At 44.8% G+C, this 18,460-nt stretch overlaps 1 protein-coding gene across 4 annotated transcripts in view; it reads left to right on the top strand.

Moving 5' to 3' along the window:
• NF1 (neurofibromin 1) overlaps positions 1-18,460 on the top strand; it is a 270,036-nt gene that overhangs the window by 247,292 nt on the left and 4,284 nt on the right. For 3 of the 4 annotated variants that reach the window (XM_087717167.1, XM_087717166.1, XM_087717165.1), the window contains 7 exons: positions 2,193-2,350; positions 3,694-3,816; positions 4,715-4,842; positions 5,943-6,043; positions 6,725-6,867; positions 9,159-9,205; positions 12,050-12,266. In XM_087717167.1, the coding sequence (XP_087573293.1) occupies positions 2,193-2,350; positions 3,694-3,816; positions 4,715-4,842; positions 5,943-6,043; positions 6,725-6,867; positions 9,159-9,205; positions 12,050-12,266 (917 nt within the window). Of the gene's footprint in view, positions 1-2,192; positions 2,351-2,489; positions 2,665-3,693; positions 3,817-4,714; positions 4,843-5,942; positions 6,044-6,724; positions 6,868-9,158; positions 9,206-12,049; positions 12,267-18,460 lie in introns of those variants that run through there. The other variant, XM_087717168.1, reaches the window with a different exon arrangement.

Genomic DNA, 18,460 nt, shown 5'->3' with positions numbered 1-18,460 from the left:
TTGGAAAGACACTTCAACCCACTTGTTACTCTCCAGCTGGGAGATAATTTATTTGTTTTTGCAAATTACTGAAGGCAGCTAAATGATTTATGACATGGAAAAAAGGGGGTAGGAGGCAAAAGACAAAAATTACTTGCAACTAAAGTTATTCTGGGAAAGAAAGAGCTGTCAAGAACTTGACCTTGGAAGGCTCAAACATTATGTTTCACTAGCTAAATTCATATCCTGGCTGTGTTCAGACAATATGCTAAACCTTCGTTAGTTTAACCAGGGTAACTGAATTCGGTTTTCTGGGCTGAGTTTACAGAATATTTTTAACATAACCTAACAGCTGTATTTACGTGACATGCTATGCTGAAAAAAATTATGGACGAGAGCCTAGTTCACACAGTAATCTGGTTGGTTTCTCTTAATATGCTAAACCATAAATTATTCTACTTCAATCTAGTTATTCTACATGTTTCAATAGAAGAGAGTGTCTACAGTTTGGGGTTGAATTGTGAGCTTCTTGTGGTCTCTGAGCTTGGTTCTTTGCTTGCAATGACCCAACCTAGGTAATATAATCAGTTATGCTGCTGATGCTGATGCCATCTAGCTGAGTAATAAAACATTGCAAGCAAACACCAAGAACTCTACAGTTTACATATTATATAACCCCAGTCGCAAAATCAGAAAGCCGGGATATTCATACACTGGTAAGATGTAGGTTGACTGGTTTGTGGTTTGACGATTCATATGTAAAACACCTATTGTGAGAAGTTGCTGTTTGTTTGAACAAGCCAGAATCAGACAGACATAGCCTTGTTGCTTTGTATCTTTCTTAATTCCTCCTCCTTGAAGGTTGTCCTGAACAAACCATTCATAACGTGACACACAGGGGTGGGATTCAAAAAGTTTAGCAACCAGTTCTCTGCCTGGTTGCTGGGTGGGCATGGCCATAGTGGGCATAGCCTACTTGGCCTCCTGCACCATTGGGGGGGGGGGAGAGGAGATGTTTTCACCCTCCCCAGGCTCCAGAGGCTTTCTTGAGGCCCCGGGAGGGCAAAAACTGCCTTCACCGGGCTCTGGAGGCCAGAAACAGACCCATTTCTGGACTTCCGGGAGGCCTGTTTTTCACCCTCCCGGAGCCTTCGCACGGGTCCTGCACTCACCTGGCATCCAAAATAGGCCACATGGGGACTCTTGGGAGGGGAGGGTTGGGTGGGGCGGGGCCAGCCAGTCCTTGCAATTACCGGTTCAGCGAACCAGATGCAAAATTAGCAACCAGTTCTCCCGAACCAGCTGAATCCCACCACCCCTGATGACACATCGCATTAATCCATAGTTTCACTGAATAAATTTTCAACAAACTGCTTTCAGATTACCTTAAAACAAGACATGCTTTATTCACTGACATTCATTCATTGTGCTAGGCCCCAAGTAAACTGCATCATTACATGTCTCCTTCTGAGGGAGCCTAGTAGAACAGACACTAAAGAAGCAGCAGTAGAACCTGGCCATCTGCTGAGGTGCAGGAGAGTAAACGATGGGACCATGTGTCATGATATCATTGAACAAACCATGAAAACCATCATTAGCATCACTTGTGTGATGGCATCATTAAATCCACAGCATCAATGTATTCATTCCAGTTACATCTTGGGAAAACGCTCAGATCCATTGTGGCCTTGAATCATCTCTCTTCCCAGCTTCGTGCCAAAGCATGAGAGAGCCAAAGCACTAGATCAGGGGTTTCTAACACAAGGCCCGGAGGCCGGATCCGGCCCGCAGGGTACTTAGATCTGGCCCATGGGACCAGCCTGGAAATAGCAAAGGACCTGCCCGCGGGGCTTCTGCCAGCAGAAACAGGCTCCCGAGCTCCGTTTTCGGCTGCCACGACCTCCTGCAACCCTCTGCCAGTGAAAACGGAGCTCAGGAGGGCCACACCCTTTGGCCACCACAGGAGCCCCCGACAGGAGTGACATCGAGCTGGCCACGCCCACCCTGGCCACACCCATCCCATCCCCCCAAGGTCACAACCCTGACGCAGCTCTTAATGAAATCGAGTTTGACACCCCTGCCCTAGATGTAAGGTAATGCACGGGTGCCCAGTTGACTTGGTAAAAGGAAGGAAGCTCACGTGGTCTGACTAATGTCCGGCTGTGGGGAGATGGTTTGTTTTTGAAATGACTGGTTTTCTTTTTCCTTTTTAGGACACTAAGAGAAAACCAGCCCTGGTCTTCTCCCAAGAACTCCGACAGACATCTCGCTGCTAATTACCCAACCGTTGGGCAGATCAGCCCCCGCACAAGGAAATCCATGAGCCTGGACATGGGACAGCCTTCTCAAGCAAACACTAAAAAGCTGCTAGGTTGGTTGGCTGTGTCAATCTTCTTCTTTTAACCACAAAGATTTGGGCCAGGCAATAACAAGACCAAAACAGACAAAGGCCTACTTGGCAAACTTGCTTTAGACGTTCTCATCAAATATACCTTTTGTTTTCTGTACAGGTATTCCTCGACTTACGACCACAATTGGGACCGGAATTCCCGTCGTAAGTTGTTGCGGTCGTAAATCGAGTTGGACCCGATTTTACGACAGTTTTTACGGCAGTGAATCACCGCAGATGTGTGCATCACATGATCGTTAACAAATCCAGCTTCCCCAAAGGGCTTTTTTTTTTTTTTTTTTTTTTTTTGCCGGAAATCGGCAAAAAAAGGCCACAAATCACAATCACTTGACCGCTGGGCACTGCAACCGGTCAGAAATGCAAGCCAGTTACCAAGCACCCCACGTTGCGATTGCGTGATTGTGGGTGCGGTGCGACCATCATAAGTGCAAGTTCAGTTCATTAGATCACTTTTTCCAAAGCCATTGTAACATTGAACCGTTGTTAAACGAACGGTTGTAAGTCGAGGACTACCTGTATTAAATAGAGGGGGTGGAATGTTGATGGAATCTAGACTCATGTTAGCTCATATTCCTTGCATTACACCTTCAGTTCCACCAGGCTGCCACTCCGCAGCCCCTGGATGCTGCTGTCACTCAAAAAAAGAAACCCTGGTTAATTTCTTGCTAGTATTCTTTGAACCGCAAACTGTTATTTGCAATCTCTTTTTATCCAGGTTGCAAAGTGGATTCCAATAGAAGAGAATATATGTAGCTCAGGGTTGAACTGTGGCGTCCTTAGTCCTCCCTGTGCTTGGTGTCCATTGGTGGTGTTACGTACATAGTTGGCTAATGAAACATCCTCAAGCACACAACCAAGCTCATATGGTTCCACCACAAAACCGTGCGCGACTAAACCGCGTCGCTGATGTCATCAACAGGGCAACAACAGCGCGGAGACAGAAGCACGCTGTAAACCCTAAACCTAAAATTAACACCTAAACCTAAACCTAATCCTAAACCTAACCCTTAACCTAACCCTTAACCTAATCCTAACCCTAATCCTAACCCTTAACCTAACCCTAACCCTTAACCTAAACCTAACCCTAAACCTAACCCTTATCTTAAGTTGAATCGGCTTGCTTTCAAAGCGCTATTTAAAGCACCCTTCTTTCTCCGCGCTGGCTGTTGTCGCCCTGTTGATGGTTTAATCGGGCGCGGTTTAGTCGAGCGCGGTTTTGACAGGTCACGAGCTCATATAACACCAAGGACTGCACGGGAGTGGCTTACAGGAGCAAGCAAGTTTAACTGGCTTCATTTTCATAGGTACGCGAAAAAGTTTTGACCACTTAGTGTCGGACACAAAAGCCCCTAAGAGACAAGAAGTGGAATCCGGGATCACTACACCTCCAAAAATGAGGAGAGTGGCAGAAAATGATTACGAAATGGGTAAGACTTCAAGTACAACACCTTTCGAGCTAATTGCTGTGCATATTTAATCAAATGCCTTATACAATTATTTATTTTGCTGTGGTATGCTAGAATACAATTAAATCTGCCAATGCAATCAAATCCACCATACAGTATAACAAAGTCTCCCAGGGTTGGAATTAATTCGTGCAGCAGACTTCACACGCCATTCTTGCCCTGTGTAGCACCCTCGGAAAAGATTTTAAGAGTACACTGGAGAATTTCTTCCTCCTGTTTCATGAGAGAGAAACAGTGGAGTAGAAATTGTTTGTTGGCTTATGCCTAACACCGGAGACCTTACAGAAGTATAAAATACACCTCACTAATCGAAATGCTTAAATGAGAATAAAAACAATGGCATGTTATGAGATGTTGTCATTGTTTGTTTTATTGTTCTGTTGTCTGACTCCTGTTCGCATATTTCTTCCTTTTTGTGGTGAGCTGCCTAGAGCAGTGTTTCTCAACCTTGGCTACTTGAAGATGTCTGGACTTCAACTCTCAGAATTCCCCAGCCAGCGAATGCTGGCTGGGGAATTCTGGGAGTTGAAGTCCAGACATCTTCAAGTTGCCAAGGTTGAGAAACACTGGCCTAGAGAAGCTCCATGGCAAGAGAGGTGACAAATAAATTTAACAAATAAGTAAAACTGTGTGAAAGACCCTTGCAGACAAATGGCCCTTTTGCCAGTCTAGTTACGGCAGTGACTGAGCTACAGAGATGTTCCATGGTTGAGATAAGATTGGACCTGAATCCTCACTGGTCTTCCCAGCTTTTTCATTCAAAACTTCAGTGTGTCTCATAGCGATTGAGGCAGCCTCTTACCTAGGACGCAAGAGCTGTTGTCTATTCTGGTTATAACCCCTGGGTTCCTTCCTGCAGAAACACAAAGGATATCACCCCAACAGCATCCCCATCTCCGTAAAGTATCTGTGTCCGAGTCTAACGTCCTCCTAGATGAGGAAGTCCTCACTGATCCCAAAATCCAAGCTCTGCTGCTGACTGTCCTTGTAAGTATACAATCCAGGTCATGTGACGATCCCTCCTGGAAACACTGAAAAATAACAACTGCAATGATAGGGGGTCCCTTTCCTAAGAAGACCTGTTCCAGAAAGTCCTTAATTTGGGGACTTGTGAAAAGGAAAGTACACAAATCCTGATCAAGCATTTCTTGATCACAAAACGAGAGGCTGAGGATCAAAGCATGTCAGGATGGCATACATATTCAATACAAAAAAGATGCTCTAGAACAGTGTTTTTCAACCTTGGCAACTTGAAGATGTCCGGACTTCAACTCCCAGAATTCCCCAGCCAGCATTCGCTGGCTGGGGAATTCTGGGAGTTGAAGTCCGGACATCTTCAAGTTGCCAAGGTTGAAAAACACTGTTCTAGAACAGGGATGTCAAACTCTCTGGCAGAGTGCTTGGCCACCACAGATGCCCCAACACAAGTGATGTCCATCCTGGCCACGCTCACCCCAGACACCCGAGGTCAAACAACTCTGATGCCTCCCTCAGTGAAATCAAGTTTGACACCCCTACTCTAGAAAGCGTGCAGAGAAGACCAACAGAGATGATAAAAGGGTCTGGAGGCTAAAGCATACGGTGAATGGTTGAGGGAACTAGATATGTCTGGCCTCTTGAAGAGGAGGATTTGGAGGACATGATTGCCTGTCTCCTAATAGTTAAGGGGCTGTCACATAGAGGAGGGGATCGATCTATTCTCCAAAGCACCAGAAGGGCAGGACAAGAAGTAATGGGTGGAAGCTTGTGAAAGAGAGGTCCAATCTAGAAATAAGGAGAAATTTCTTGACAGTGAAAACAATCAGTGGGATCGCTTGTAGGTGCTCCATCACTGGAGGTTTTCAAAAATAGACTGGACAACTATTTGCCCAGGATGGAATAATGTCTCCTGCCTTAAACGGGGCTAGCCTAGAAGACCTCCAAATTCTCTTCCAGCTCTATATTCTGTGTCTATGATCAAAGCCTTGCCCCTTTTGACCGTGTGCTGTCTGCAACTATAGTTGATTTAATCTAACAGCTGATTAGAAATTGCAAACTGATTTTTCTTCTTCCTTCTCTTTCCCTCTCCCACTTTTGTCTTGGGACAGGCAACGTTGGTAAAATACACAGCAGATGAGTTTGACCAGCGAATCCTGTATGAATATTTAGCAGAAGCCAGTGTGGTTTTCCCAAAGGTCTTTCCTGTTGTGTAAGTGTTGAGTTTTTCAAAGGAAGTAATTGCCTTGCCAAAAAAACAATATGCAAGGTGTGATTTTTGAACATCTCCCTGTGTGCTCTAGAGTAATTCACTTGAAATCATGCAGGCAGAAAGAAACAACGTGATGTATATATTTGGTGGGACACAAATATTAAAGAAGTCCCTGCAAGCTTGCTCAAGGTTTAAATTGTGTGATGTCTGAAGCAGCCTTTAGAACAGTGTTTCTCAACTTTAGCCATTTTAAGCCTTGGGTGGACTTCAACACCCAGAATTCCCCAGCCCAACATCTGTGGGATGCTCCAAAATCCCACCCAATTTTGTCATGCAGTTTCTAAGAACACTATAGTATAATTGTGGGGATCTTGGATTAAAAAAAATAGAGCTGGTTTTCAAGATGAACACAAATTATTTGGGTTTATCTACCTATCCCTGCACCGTACAATTTTGGTGATAGTACTTTGGTATGGTGCTTAAAAGGTTTGATGGAGTAGCACTGGAAATGAAATTCCCTGGCAAGAATAATTGACTTTCACAACCATTTCTATGTCAATACTCATTTCTATATAGACATAAAAACCTTGAAGGATTAAACACCCTTGAAAACCCAATTGTTTGCTGCAGGAAAAACTTGGAGATAACCTGATCACACATTGCGTATATTTTGCTATCTAGGCACAATTTATTGGACTTCAAGATTAATACTCTCTTATCGCAATGCCAAGATCCAAATTTATTGAATCCCATTCATGGGATTGTTCAGAGTGTGGTTTACCATGAAGAATCTCCACCGCAGTACCAGACGTCTTATCTGCAGAGTATGTATCTTGCAACTCTTTCAAGAACTGGAAGGGGGGAGGGGGATTTCTGTTCAGATATAGATTATATAAGACTATTTTAGGTTTTCCCCACAATATTTGTTCTTTATAGCATGTGTGATTTAGAGGCCCAGAGTCACTCAAAACAATGAGGTGGGTGGCATATAAACTTAATAAATGAAATTTAAAAATGTAAGAAAATGTAAACATTTAAATGTATGTATGTATGTATGTATATATGTATGTATGTGTATATGTATATATGTTGTGTGTGTGTGTTGCATTTGTGCTGATAAATAAAGGGAGACTAGTAGAGATCTATTTCAAGCTATTTAGCTCTCATCAGATAGCCATACCCTTACTGGGATTTGAACCTGTTCTGTATTACATATTAGGCAGTTGTGTTAGCCACTAAGCCACAGGTTCTCCTCCTTTATCAGCTGAGCTGATATAAAAACCTCTCTCATCAATACCTTAGGCTACCTTTCAAAAGAAAACTGTATAGTAAAATGATTTGTACCAAAAGGCTGTTTGAGAGATGGATTTTTTTTCATTCTCCATTTGGACCAACAGCACTTTTTAACATTTTCCCCCTCCCTTCTGCTTTTTGAGAGGGGGAAGGAAGTTTGATACAGTAGTGAAAACACCTGATCCTGGGAGCTTGTGGGCTCCCTTTCACTGAAGGCCCGAGAGTCACCTCTTGAAAAGGCTTTATATTCCTCCACGGAGAATTGGAATCCATGGCCTGTATGGTCCATTCCAGTTCTGTGTGCCTTGGCTTAAATGAATACTGCACCAAATATTTCCTGACTTCTTTTGCAGAAGGACACATAATTTCATTTGAAAGGGATGCAAAGGGATTGCCTGATCTTAAAACTAATGGGCGAGTACTAATGCTACATGAGCCAAGGTGGCGCAGTGGTTAAATGCAGCACTGCAGGCTACTGCTAGATCAGCAGGTCAGCGGTTCAAATCTCACCGGCTCAGGGTTGACTCAGCCTTCCATCCTTCCGAGGTGGGTAAAATGAGGACCTGGATTGTTGTTGGGGGCAATATGCTGACTCTATAAACCGCTTAGAGAGGCCTGAAAGGCCTATGAAGCGGTATATAAGTCTACTGCTATTGCTATTACATTTTGACATTTAAAAATAATGCCCTTTGGGTACTTACTCCCTCATGGTGACTGTCCTTCATGCAGATTTTTTTATAAGAAAGGTTGGTAAAAAAAATACAGAAAAGCAACAGAGGGTTTTAAAACAACACCAATGCCACTAACCTACAAAGTAAAACGATTTCCCTTCAGTGAGAATTTCAAAAGAATTTCTCTCTCTCTCACCCACACACACCGTCTCAATTCCCTTCACTTTCTTTCAAGTTGTTCCTTCCCTCCCATTTTAATGGCTGCCAGAAAGCAAATACAGGGCTAATTTAAAATAGGCTTTATGCCTTAACAATTGCATTTTTCTAGTTTTATGGCTCCTGCCATAGGCATGAGACTACTGTGTTGTATTTTATTGCATACGTATCGGAAATGTCTGGGGTTGAGACATTGTTGGAGTAATAGTTATGATTTTGATGATAAATGGACAGAGAGCTGAACCATTAAAAATGTTAAACCACATTATTTCAGTGGCTAAAAAGCATGTTACATTTTGCACGCTCAACCTGGGTTAGCAGTGTGAATTGAATCTCCCTTGTCCGCTATACACTGAATTATCTGTACCCGTTGACTAGCCTCCAGATATAGAATGGAGTTCTGGGATCTGAGGTGATAGGCCAATTGTGCTTATGGCCTTAAGGGTGAGTTCCAGTGGTTGGTTGCAGGCAGTACGCCCCGGTACCGGTGTACCGGTGCCTGCCCGGAGCACTGGGTACCATTCTGGTACGGTGCTCCGGATGGCCCGCCCGCCCGCCCGAGCTCCTTACCTGTATTTGATCTCTTCGGCTCTTCCACGCACGGAGCGCACAGCGCCTGTGTGATGCTCTGCCGAGCAGCTGGAGCATCGTGGAGGTGTCGCAAGAGGTAAGGACGCATGAGCACGCATTCATGTGGTGGACGCCGGGCCCCGTTGCACCGTACTAGTTGCAACGGGATCCGGAACCCACTACTGGTGAGTTCCTTGATGGGTTCATGGGGTGGTGCAGGCATCAAAGTGATGAATCAGGATGTGTAGACCAGGCTTCAACCAAAGAATAAGAAGGAATGCTTGCGGATTATTTAGCAGTCAGTCTCATCATTTTCCTAATAAAACCACTCTCTCTTTGTCGTCGCTGCTGCTGTTCATTTGCAGGTTTTGGATTTAACGGTTTGTGGAGGTTTGCAGGGCCATTTTCTAAGGTGAGTGATTTGGGCTTCTTTCAGACTGAATGCCACATGGTGGTCTTGGTAAAATCAGGGTGGATGTGAGAGTTTGAGTCCCACTGGAGGATTAATAAGAAAATGTATCAGTAGTCACTAGAAACAGCCTAATGTCAGAGCGGTTCTGGGGACTGGGGGTGGTTTGATCTTGGAATGGATTTGGATGTTTTCATCCTTGGAATTATTTTACAGTCATATATATCATATGATATCATATGTCATATTCACATATTGTGAATTTTGACCATGAGCAATGCTGCAGTGGTTGTAGGTGGAAGGACTGGCCATAAGCCGCTTTTATCAGTGCTGCTGTAACTTCAAACAGTCACTAAATGAATGTAAGTCGAAGATTACCATATTTTTCAGAGTATAAGACGCATGAAGATTTTGAAGAGGGAAATTTAAAAAAAGTTTTTGTACCCTGCAGACCTCCCGAAAAACTACCTGTTTTTCGTGAAAATGGGCCTGTTTTTTGTCAAAAAAAGGGGGGGGGCATGCATAGCCTTTAGGAGGCTTGTAGAGTGCTCCTGGAGGCGGGGGGGGGGCAAAAATGAGCAAGAAACGGCCCATTTTTCGCTCATTATTGCCCTCCCCAGCCCCCAGGAGCACTCTGGAAGCCTTCTATGTACGGCCATTTTTGCTAAGGGGGAGGGGTTTCAGGAGGCCAAAAATGCTGTATTCAGTGTATAAGACACCCAGATTTTCACCCTCTTTTTTGAGGGAAAAAGGTGCGTCTTAAACTTGGAAAAATACAGTACCTATAGGCCAGAGGGTTGGACTTAGATGGTCCTTGTGGTCCGTTCCAACTTGACAATTCTAGGAGTCTGGGTAGCTAAAGTCAGTCCCAGAACTTTACTGATAAGAATAGCGGTGCCCTTCCTCCCCCAATACTGGTCGTTCCAGTGTAATGAACGCTTGTAGACCAAGAACCTCCAAATACCATAGGTCAAGAAACTAAGTCAAGCTGGATGCCTCAAGCATTGCTAGCCAGTCTATTCTTCATCTAGGCCCAGTCCATTGTGCCATACTTTGCCTTGTCAGTTGCCGGTTTTCGTTCACCCACCATAATGGCAGGCCTCTCTTTCCTTTTCTTGGCCTCTTTTTACGCCAGAGGACAAATATCTGAAACCCAAGCACCCCTTTCTCCAGAGGACTCTTCTTAACAGCCATCTATAGCAATAGCAATAGCAGTAGACTTATATACCGCTTCATAGGCCTTTCAGGCCTCTCTAAGCGGTTTACAGAGAGTCAGCATATTGCCCCCAACAATCTGGGTCCTCATTTTACCCACCTCGGAAGGATGGAAGGCTGAGTCAACCCTGAGCCGGTGAGATTTGAACCGCTGACCTGCTGATCTAGCAGTAGCCTGCAGTGCTGCATTTAACCACTGCGCCACCTTGGCTCTAGAATTACTGAGCCATGAAACATTAGCTTAACACATTATAAGAGCCGAGGTGGCGCAGTGGTTAGGGTGCAGTACTGCAGGCCACTTCAGTTGATTGTTATCTACAGTTCAGCGGTTCTAATCTCACCGGCTCAAGGTTGACTCAGCCTTCCATCCTTCCGAGGTGGGTAAAATGAGGACCCAGACTGTGGGGGCGATATGCTGACTCTGTAAACCGCTTAGAGAGGGCTGAAAGCCCCATGAAGCGGTATATAAATCTAACTGCTATTGCTATATTAGAAATGGTTTTGCTACCAAAGTGACATTGGATGGACACAACCTCAAATTGACTTTGAATTGGTAGAAACAAAGAAACCTGATTTCAGAAGTGGGTGGTGTTAGGTAATCATATTCCTTTAAAAAAAAAAAAATCTTATTTTAACTGAGGGTCCCTATCCATTACGACCTATGGGCCTGAAGTCCAATTATATATTTCCTAACACATGAAGCTTTGGTAGCCTTAAAAAACTGACACAGGTAGCCAAAGCACCATCAAAAAATCTATAAAAAGTAGTTGAATGTTGGGTTTTTTCCCCCTATTTTGTGGAAAAGTCAAATAATGAAGAACTTGCAGTCCAGTTGACTTTTTCCAGAGAGCTTGATTCAGAGCACGTGGTTTCTGGCTGACCATTTGCTCTTTTAGCTGGAAGAGATTTGGCCTTAGATCTGAAGTTCTTTGACGTTGGCAAGGGGTAAAAGGAGTTGCCCCAGTTGGAGAAGACCTCTTGGGAAGTGTGGGATCCATTGATTAAGATAGCGGGGGGAGAATGATTCTGATAAAATAAAATATTTGTAGCTCAGCGTTGAACTTATGGGGTCCTTGGTGGTCTCTGAACTTGGTTGTTTTCTTGTACAGGTTTCATTATCCAACTAGATCAGGGGTCTCCAACCTTGGCAATTCTAAGACTTGTGGACTTCAACTCCCAGTCCACAAGTCTTAAAGGGAGTTGAAATCTACAAGCAAAGCTGGCTGAGGAATTCTGGGAGTTAAAGTCCACAAGTCTTAAAGTTGTCAAGGTTGGAGACCCCTGAACCAGGTAACATCATCAGTTCTAGAAGGGAGGAGGGTTTATATTCTAGTGGCTTATCCTGTTAGTTGGTGAAAGTTTTCTTGGTGGTTCCTTGAGCCAACAGCCTAACCAAGGAGCCACCAGACAATTCCCACCCATAACAGGGCATATACACAAATCTAGCATTCCATTCTCTGTTATACACAAACAAAGAACAGAAGCCAGTCTCTTGCAGCACTGATTATGTTACCTAGTTGGGTAACAAAATGTCTGCAAGGGGGGAAAAAGCTCAGAGACCAACAAGGACACCACCAAAAACAAACAAACAAAAAGAAATAGGAAGTTCATTCTTTTTTCATTTTCTTCCAGCAAAGTCAAATACCCGACTACGCTGAGCTGATTGTGAAGTTCCTTGACGCCTTGATCGATACCTACTTGCCTGGAATGGATGAGGAGATCAGTGAAGAGTCCCTCCTGACCCCAACATCTCCTTACCCTCCTGCGGTGCAGAGCCAGCTCAGCATTACCGCAAACCTGAACCTTTCGAATTCCATGACCTCACTTGCAACTTCCCAGCATTCCCCAGGTCAGTTCGCCATACATTTCTCAATCTGAGGTCATCCCATTCCTATTCTGGTTTGGGCCCATTTTCCTTGGGTGGCGGGTGGTGGACCCTTCCCCTCACCCATTGCACCAGAAGTCCCCCATCTTCAGTAGATTTGGCACTCCTACTTATTTAAGGAGATCCATGAGCCCGGATTGAAGAATCAATTAATATGTTTAGTTTCCGGTGAATACATAGCCAGAACATCAGAATTGATGGTGTCCACACACTATTCTTCACCTTTCCCTTACTAGTATTTTTAAAGGTGGTCTGATATTTGGAGGAAAGATCAGCTGGTTGCACAGGTACAGAGTCACAGATTATTTTTACCTTCAAAAATATAATATTCTTGCCTAAAACCAAATTGGAACAGGGACACAGTGGCTCAGTGGCTAAGATGCTGAGCTTGTCGATCAGAAAGGTCGGCAGTTTGGATCCCTTGTGCCACGTAATGGCGTGAGCTCCCGTGACTTGTCCCAGCTTCTGCCAACCTAGCAGTTTGAAAGCCCGTAAAAAATGCAAGTAGAAAAATAGGGACCACCTTTGGTGGGAAGGTAACAGCATTCCGTGCGCCTTTGGCATTGAGTCATGCCAGCCACATGACCACGGAGACGTCTTCGGGCAGCACTGACTCTTTGGCTTTGAAACTGAGATGAGCACCGCCCTCTAGAGTCAGGAATGACTAGCACATATGTGCGATGGTAACCTTTACCTTTAAAATCAATTGGGGCTTGTTCCTAAGTCAGTGTTTCCCAACCTTGGCAACTTGAAGATGTCCGGACTTCAACTCCCAGAATTCCCCAGCCAGCACTGGCTGGGGAATTCTGGGAGTTGAAGTCCGGACATCTTCAAGTTGCCAAGGTTGGGAAACACTGTCCTAAGTCACACTCATAATCATACAAAATAAGCCTTTGCAGTACAATTATCCAGTTCAGTGATGCAGCTGTGGGAGTCCTTGATGCATTCTGAGCTTGATAGTTTTCTTGCAGACGTTTCATTAACCAACCAGGTAATAACTTCAATGCTAGAAGGGAGCAGGTTTTGCTCTCTATTTATACAATGTACTTAGTGGTTTGTCCTGTCAGTGTTGGTAGGGGTGCTGTTTTTTTTTTTCCTTGGAAGTTCCTTAATTAGGCCCTAGCAGTCCGTAGAGATTCTCAGTCATCCAGGTCACGGTTGTCCCAAAGGTGCTTTTTCAGGCGGCAACTGGAGTTTCTTTTTTTCTTTTTCTTTCGAAGACATTTCGCTTCTCATCCAAGAAGCTTCTTCGCCTCCCTACTATCCTGTCAGAGCTGAAGAAGCTTCTTGGATGAGAAGCAAAATATCTTCAAAAGAAAAAAATATTTGGATACGCCTTATAGCAGCCAAGTTAAGAGTGATGGTCACCTTCCAGGTATTTTTGCTCCCTCAAATATCGCCATCTAGTGGTAGCTAAGAAGCATATCTTTTCTGTAGCCCCTCCTGTGCGGTGAAACATCCTTCCCCAACAAGCTTGCAATCACTTCACTTTCTAGAAAGCCAGTAACTGCTGGCTTTTCTCCCAAATAGGAGGATAACAAGGGATTGCATAGTTCGATATGTGGAATGATGTTGATTTGGCACTAGGCTTTTCTTGTTTGTTTGATAGATTGTTTTATTGTTGCATTTTTATTATTGCTGTTCCCCACCCAGCTGACTTGTTAGTTATGTTATAAGAACACAGCCTCTACAGAAATAGTTTAAGCCCCTTCCTATTTGTACTTTAGGATATGGTAGCTCAGTGGCTAAGACGCTGAGCTTGCCGATCAGAAAGGTTAGCAGTTCAGTGGTTCAAATCCCTAGCGCCACATAACGGAGTGAGCTCCCATTACTTGTCCCAGCTTCTGCCAACCTAGCAGTTCGAAAGCAAATAAAAAATACAAGTAGAAGAAAGGGGACCACTTTTGGTGGGAAGGTAACAGCGTTCCGTGCGCCTTCGGCGTTTAGTCATGCCAACCACATGACCACGGAGACGTCTTTGGACAGCGCTGGCTCTTCGGCTATGAAACAGAGATGAGCACTGCCCCCTAGAGTCAGGAACAACTAGCACATATGTGCAAGGGGAACCTTTAACTTTACCTTATTTGTACTTTAGGGTGTAATGTGAGCAGCAGCTGCAAGATTTCTCTCCTGTTCCATGTAAAACACGGTTGTCCATTACTTGAAAGCGTTCATGAAATTACTGTCAAGAAAAATACAGAAATTGGTTTTCAACCTTCCCTGACTTACCTTTTGTTACTCTGTGTTAATTCCTATATCGTTCCTCTAAATGGACGAGGGCCGTGGGTTTTCCATGAAAAACAAAAATTGAGAAGGCAGGAATTTCCCAGATTTTTGACCCCCAAAGTGAATGTCTGAAGCAATAATGGCCAAACAGAAGGCAGGTCCAGAGCTGCGGCCGGGAGGAGCAGAACCAAGTATCTGCTCTACACTTCCTAAAGTTACATCAGAAGCAGAGGGGAGAACTTTTAGTCAAAGACACTGAGCAAATCTCTTGATTTGCCCAAACAGGGTTGCTTCAATCCTAGAAGGAATTATTAATAGTTTGGGGAGTTCTGAAAGTTTTTGGAGAATGCATAATAATTTTGGCAGTGGTCTGCTCTCCAAGCTTGTTTCAATTTAGTTTCTGAACGTTTCGTTACCAGGCTAGGTAACACCATCAGTAAAATTTCCTTGTCCTATTCTTAGCTTATAAAATGTCTTGTGTGCCAGTTTGGTCAGTTGGTCATATGATTGGTTGTTCCTTTGGAACTATATTTAAATTGTGAGCAGCTGATTGGTTCTCCTGTTTCTGCTCAGAATTTAAATATAACTCCAAACGAACAACCTATTGCACGACCAACTGACCAAACTGGCACACAAGACATTTTATGAGCAAAGGAGAAAAAGAAAGAAAATCCTGCTGATGGTGTTACCTAGTCTGGTAACGAAATGTTTCAGAAACTAAATTGAGACAAGCTTGGAGAGCAAACCATTTTCAGAAATCTAAAACCCGAGCTACAAGTATTTTCTATTATTTCAATAGTGTATAATAGTGTCCACTTCGCCTAGTTGAGGTTTCTTTGGGAGTTTCAATATGGTGCTCTGCTTTAGGCTAAGAACAAGGTTTCTTAACCTTGGCAACTTTAAGATGCATGGACTTCAACTCCCAGAATTCCTCAACCACCATGCTAGCTGGGGAAGTCTAGGAGTTGAAGTCCACCCATCTTAAAAGTTGTCAAGATTGAGAAACTAAGGGCTAGAGGAGTGATCGCTAACCTTTTTGTTGCCATGTGCCGAAAGCGTGCAGGCCCCCCCCCAATGCAATGTGCGTACGACCACCACCACCCGCAACCCACTCCCTGCGCATGCACATGGGACTCCCCCGCCTCCCTGCGCATACATACATGACCCCCCTGTGTTCCCCTGCACTTACTTGCGCAACACACCCCCCCCCCCCCCGGCACAACCCGTTTTGATACACCTGCCTGAAGCCTCCTGGGAATAAAAATGGACCCTGAGGGGCACTGCATTCCCCCTGCCCCCTGCGCATGCGTGCACAACCCCCACCCACCCCACATGTGCACGCGTCTCCCGCATATACCCCACCCCCCATGCATGTACGGCAGAGACCCGAAAATTAGCTGGCGGGAGGCATGCGCACTTCCACTGTCAGTGGAGCTGAGCTGGGGCAACGGCTTATGTGCCAGGCAACATGGCTCTGCATACCACTTAGGGCACATCAAAAAGGAACTTTTTTTTTAACTCTCTCCTTTTGACATCCGACATGATAGCTGCATCAAGTAAGTGGTTTTGCTTGCTTCTTCTTTCTGCATTGAAACAGGTCCTGGGACCAGAGTCAGGCCTTCTCCAATGTTCTCCTCTTAAAAAGTGCCCCGTTGAAACAAAAATATGTTGGTTTTTTTTTCCATACATTTGATTTGTGTAGAAATGAGAATGGTGGCGTGAGTTGGGCAGGGGAAGGACACTGGGAGGGATAGAGAGATGCACACATTATCCCTGTCCAGTAAATGTTTTGTATCTTTCCCCCAATCCTGATGGTTGAGCGCTCATCTTACCTCTCTCCTCTTGTGTCTGTGAAGCATCTCTGCCTTGCTCTAAATCAGCCGTTTTCATCCAACCTTCCTCGCCCAGGTACACATTCTCTCTCTTTCTCCTCCCCCTCCTCCCCCTCCATCTGTTCCATTTTGCTTGCATGAGCTATAATTGCTTTTGGAAAACGAAAGGATTTTTTTAAAAAAAAATTGGTGGGTAACATGGCTAGTCAAAAGAGGTCTACCCACTTTTGAAGGGCTTGTCACGGGGAAGAGGGCGTCCATTCATTCTCCATTGGACCCAAAGGTGGGACGCGAAGCGATGGATGGGAGAGCTGCTCAGAGGGAGATTCAACCTGGAAATAAGGAGGAATTTCCTGTCAATGAGAAGAATGGCTTGTCTCCCGGGGTTAGGTGCACTCCATTGCATTCAAGAAAAGAAGGGACAAGCATTTTGTGTGGGATGATATAAGGACTCCTGCCTTGGGCAAGGGATTGGACTAGAGGACCTCCAAGGTCCCTTCTGGCCTTATGATTTGATGTGTCAAGGTTCCAGATAACACCCCCAACAAAAGAAAACTCCAAGGCTTGAGTTTTTATCTCAAAAGTTCTATTTTATTAGAGATGTCATATTGGCACTTCTGGGGAAACCCAAATCTGAAAGTTTCCAGGCTTACCTCACCCAAAAGAAACTTCAAGTCTTTGCCCAGCACCTCATCACAGCTGCAGGTCAAGACGTCCTTGACTCTCTTGAGAAAGGAATGTTATTGTGACTATATATCTCCCATGCTGCATATAATCCCCCCTCCCATTTTCCCACATTAGAAAATGTGGCAGGCCTGAAGGCCCAGTGTAAAAGATGGCTTCCAGGCCTGACACTATGATTCTTTTGACAAAGGGAAATGCAGGACCCCAATGCCTGAGCCCAATGCTGCTTCTCCCCTGTGGGAGAGACAGGGCATGTTCAGGAGCAGCAGGATGAAACGGGCCTTGAGTGGATGTCCTGGTCCATCTCCAATGGAGATCACTTAACCTCTAGTTCTATTCCCTTTTAAAGCCTCCGGGGCATTTCCCATCATTTCTTCAAAAGATTGCCAATTATGATGGAACATAGTAGATTGGATTCCCAGGAGGGAGGGGGCATGCATGCCAGAGGAATAAGAGGCAGCTCAGTCCTGACATGTTGTGTGAGAGGAAGAGGGTGAAGACAGCCCCTCCCTAATAGTTAAGCTTTGCTATGCTGGCTGGAGAATTCTGGACCACAAGTCTTAAAGTTGCCAAGTTTGGGGACCCCTGCTCTTTAAGTGGTTTATAGCGTCAACATCTTCCCCCCAACAATCTTGGTCTTGGTATTACCGACCTCAAGACGGCTGGAGGGCTGGGTCAACCTTCAGCCCCGTCAGGATCGAACTCCAGGCTGTGGGCAGTCGGCCTGCAATACTGCATTCTAACCACTGTGCCACCAGGGCTCCTGAATAGAATATCCCTTTGGCTCTTTGGGTTACCAATTTTAATAGACGTATTCTTCACTGTTTTTCTTTGCTAGCATTGCTCACCTTATTCTGTGGTCTTCCTCGCCAGAATCTCGATGTTTAAAGAGAGTGAAGTTGGTTGGATCTCTCTCATAATGGAGACCCAGATCCAAACCATAATTGGATCTAAGACATCCCAGGGATGTTGGAGTGCAACTGCCATAGTTCTGAGGCAGCAACGCCCTGGAGATTATGAGAGACGTGGTTTGGCACACAATTAGCTACCAGATCACCTCCATGTGCCACAAATATGTCTTGCCTACTTGTAGCAATAGCAATAGCAATAGCAGATTTTTATATACCGCTTCATAGGGCTTTCAGCCCTCTCTAAGCGGTTTACAGAGTCAGCATATTGCCCCCAACAACAATCCGGGTCCTCATTTTACCCACCTCGGAAGGATGGAAGGCTGAGTCAACCCTGAGCCGGTGAGATTTGAACCGCTGAACTGCTGATCTAGCAGTCAGCTGAAGTGGCCTGCAGTACTGCACTCTACCCACTGCGCCACCTCGGCTCATGTAACTGCTCAAACATTGCAATTTCTCAGGAGAACAGTAGTGGAGAGGAAGCTGCTCACTCAGGGACATGCCTGTT

The sequence above is a fragment of the Thamnophis sirtalis genome, unplaced genomic scaffold (assembly GCF_051295495.1).
Source record: "Thamnophis sirtalis isolate CommonGarterSnake01/CBP01778 unplaced genomic scaffold, rThaSir2_p1.2 scaffold_6, whole genome shotgun sequence".
Classification (NCBI taxonomy): domain Eukaryota; kingdom Metazoa; phylum Chordata; class Lepidosauria; order Squamata; family Natricidae; genus Thamnophis; species Thamnophis sirtalis.
Note: the sequence above shows the minus strand (reverse complement) of the source record. Positions and strands in the feature narration are given on the sequence as shown.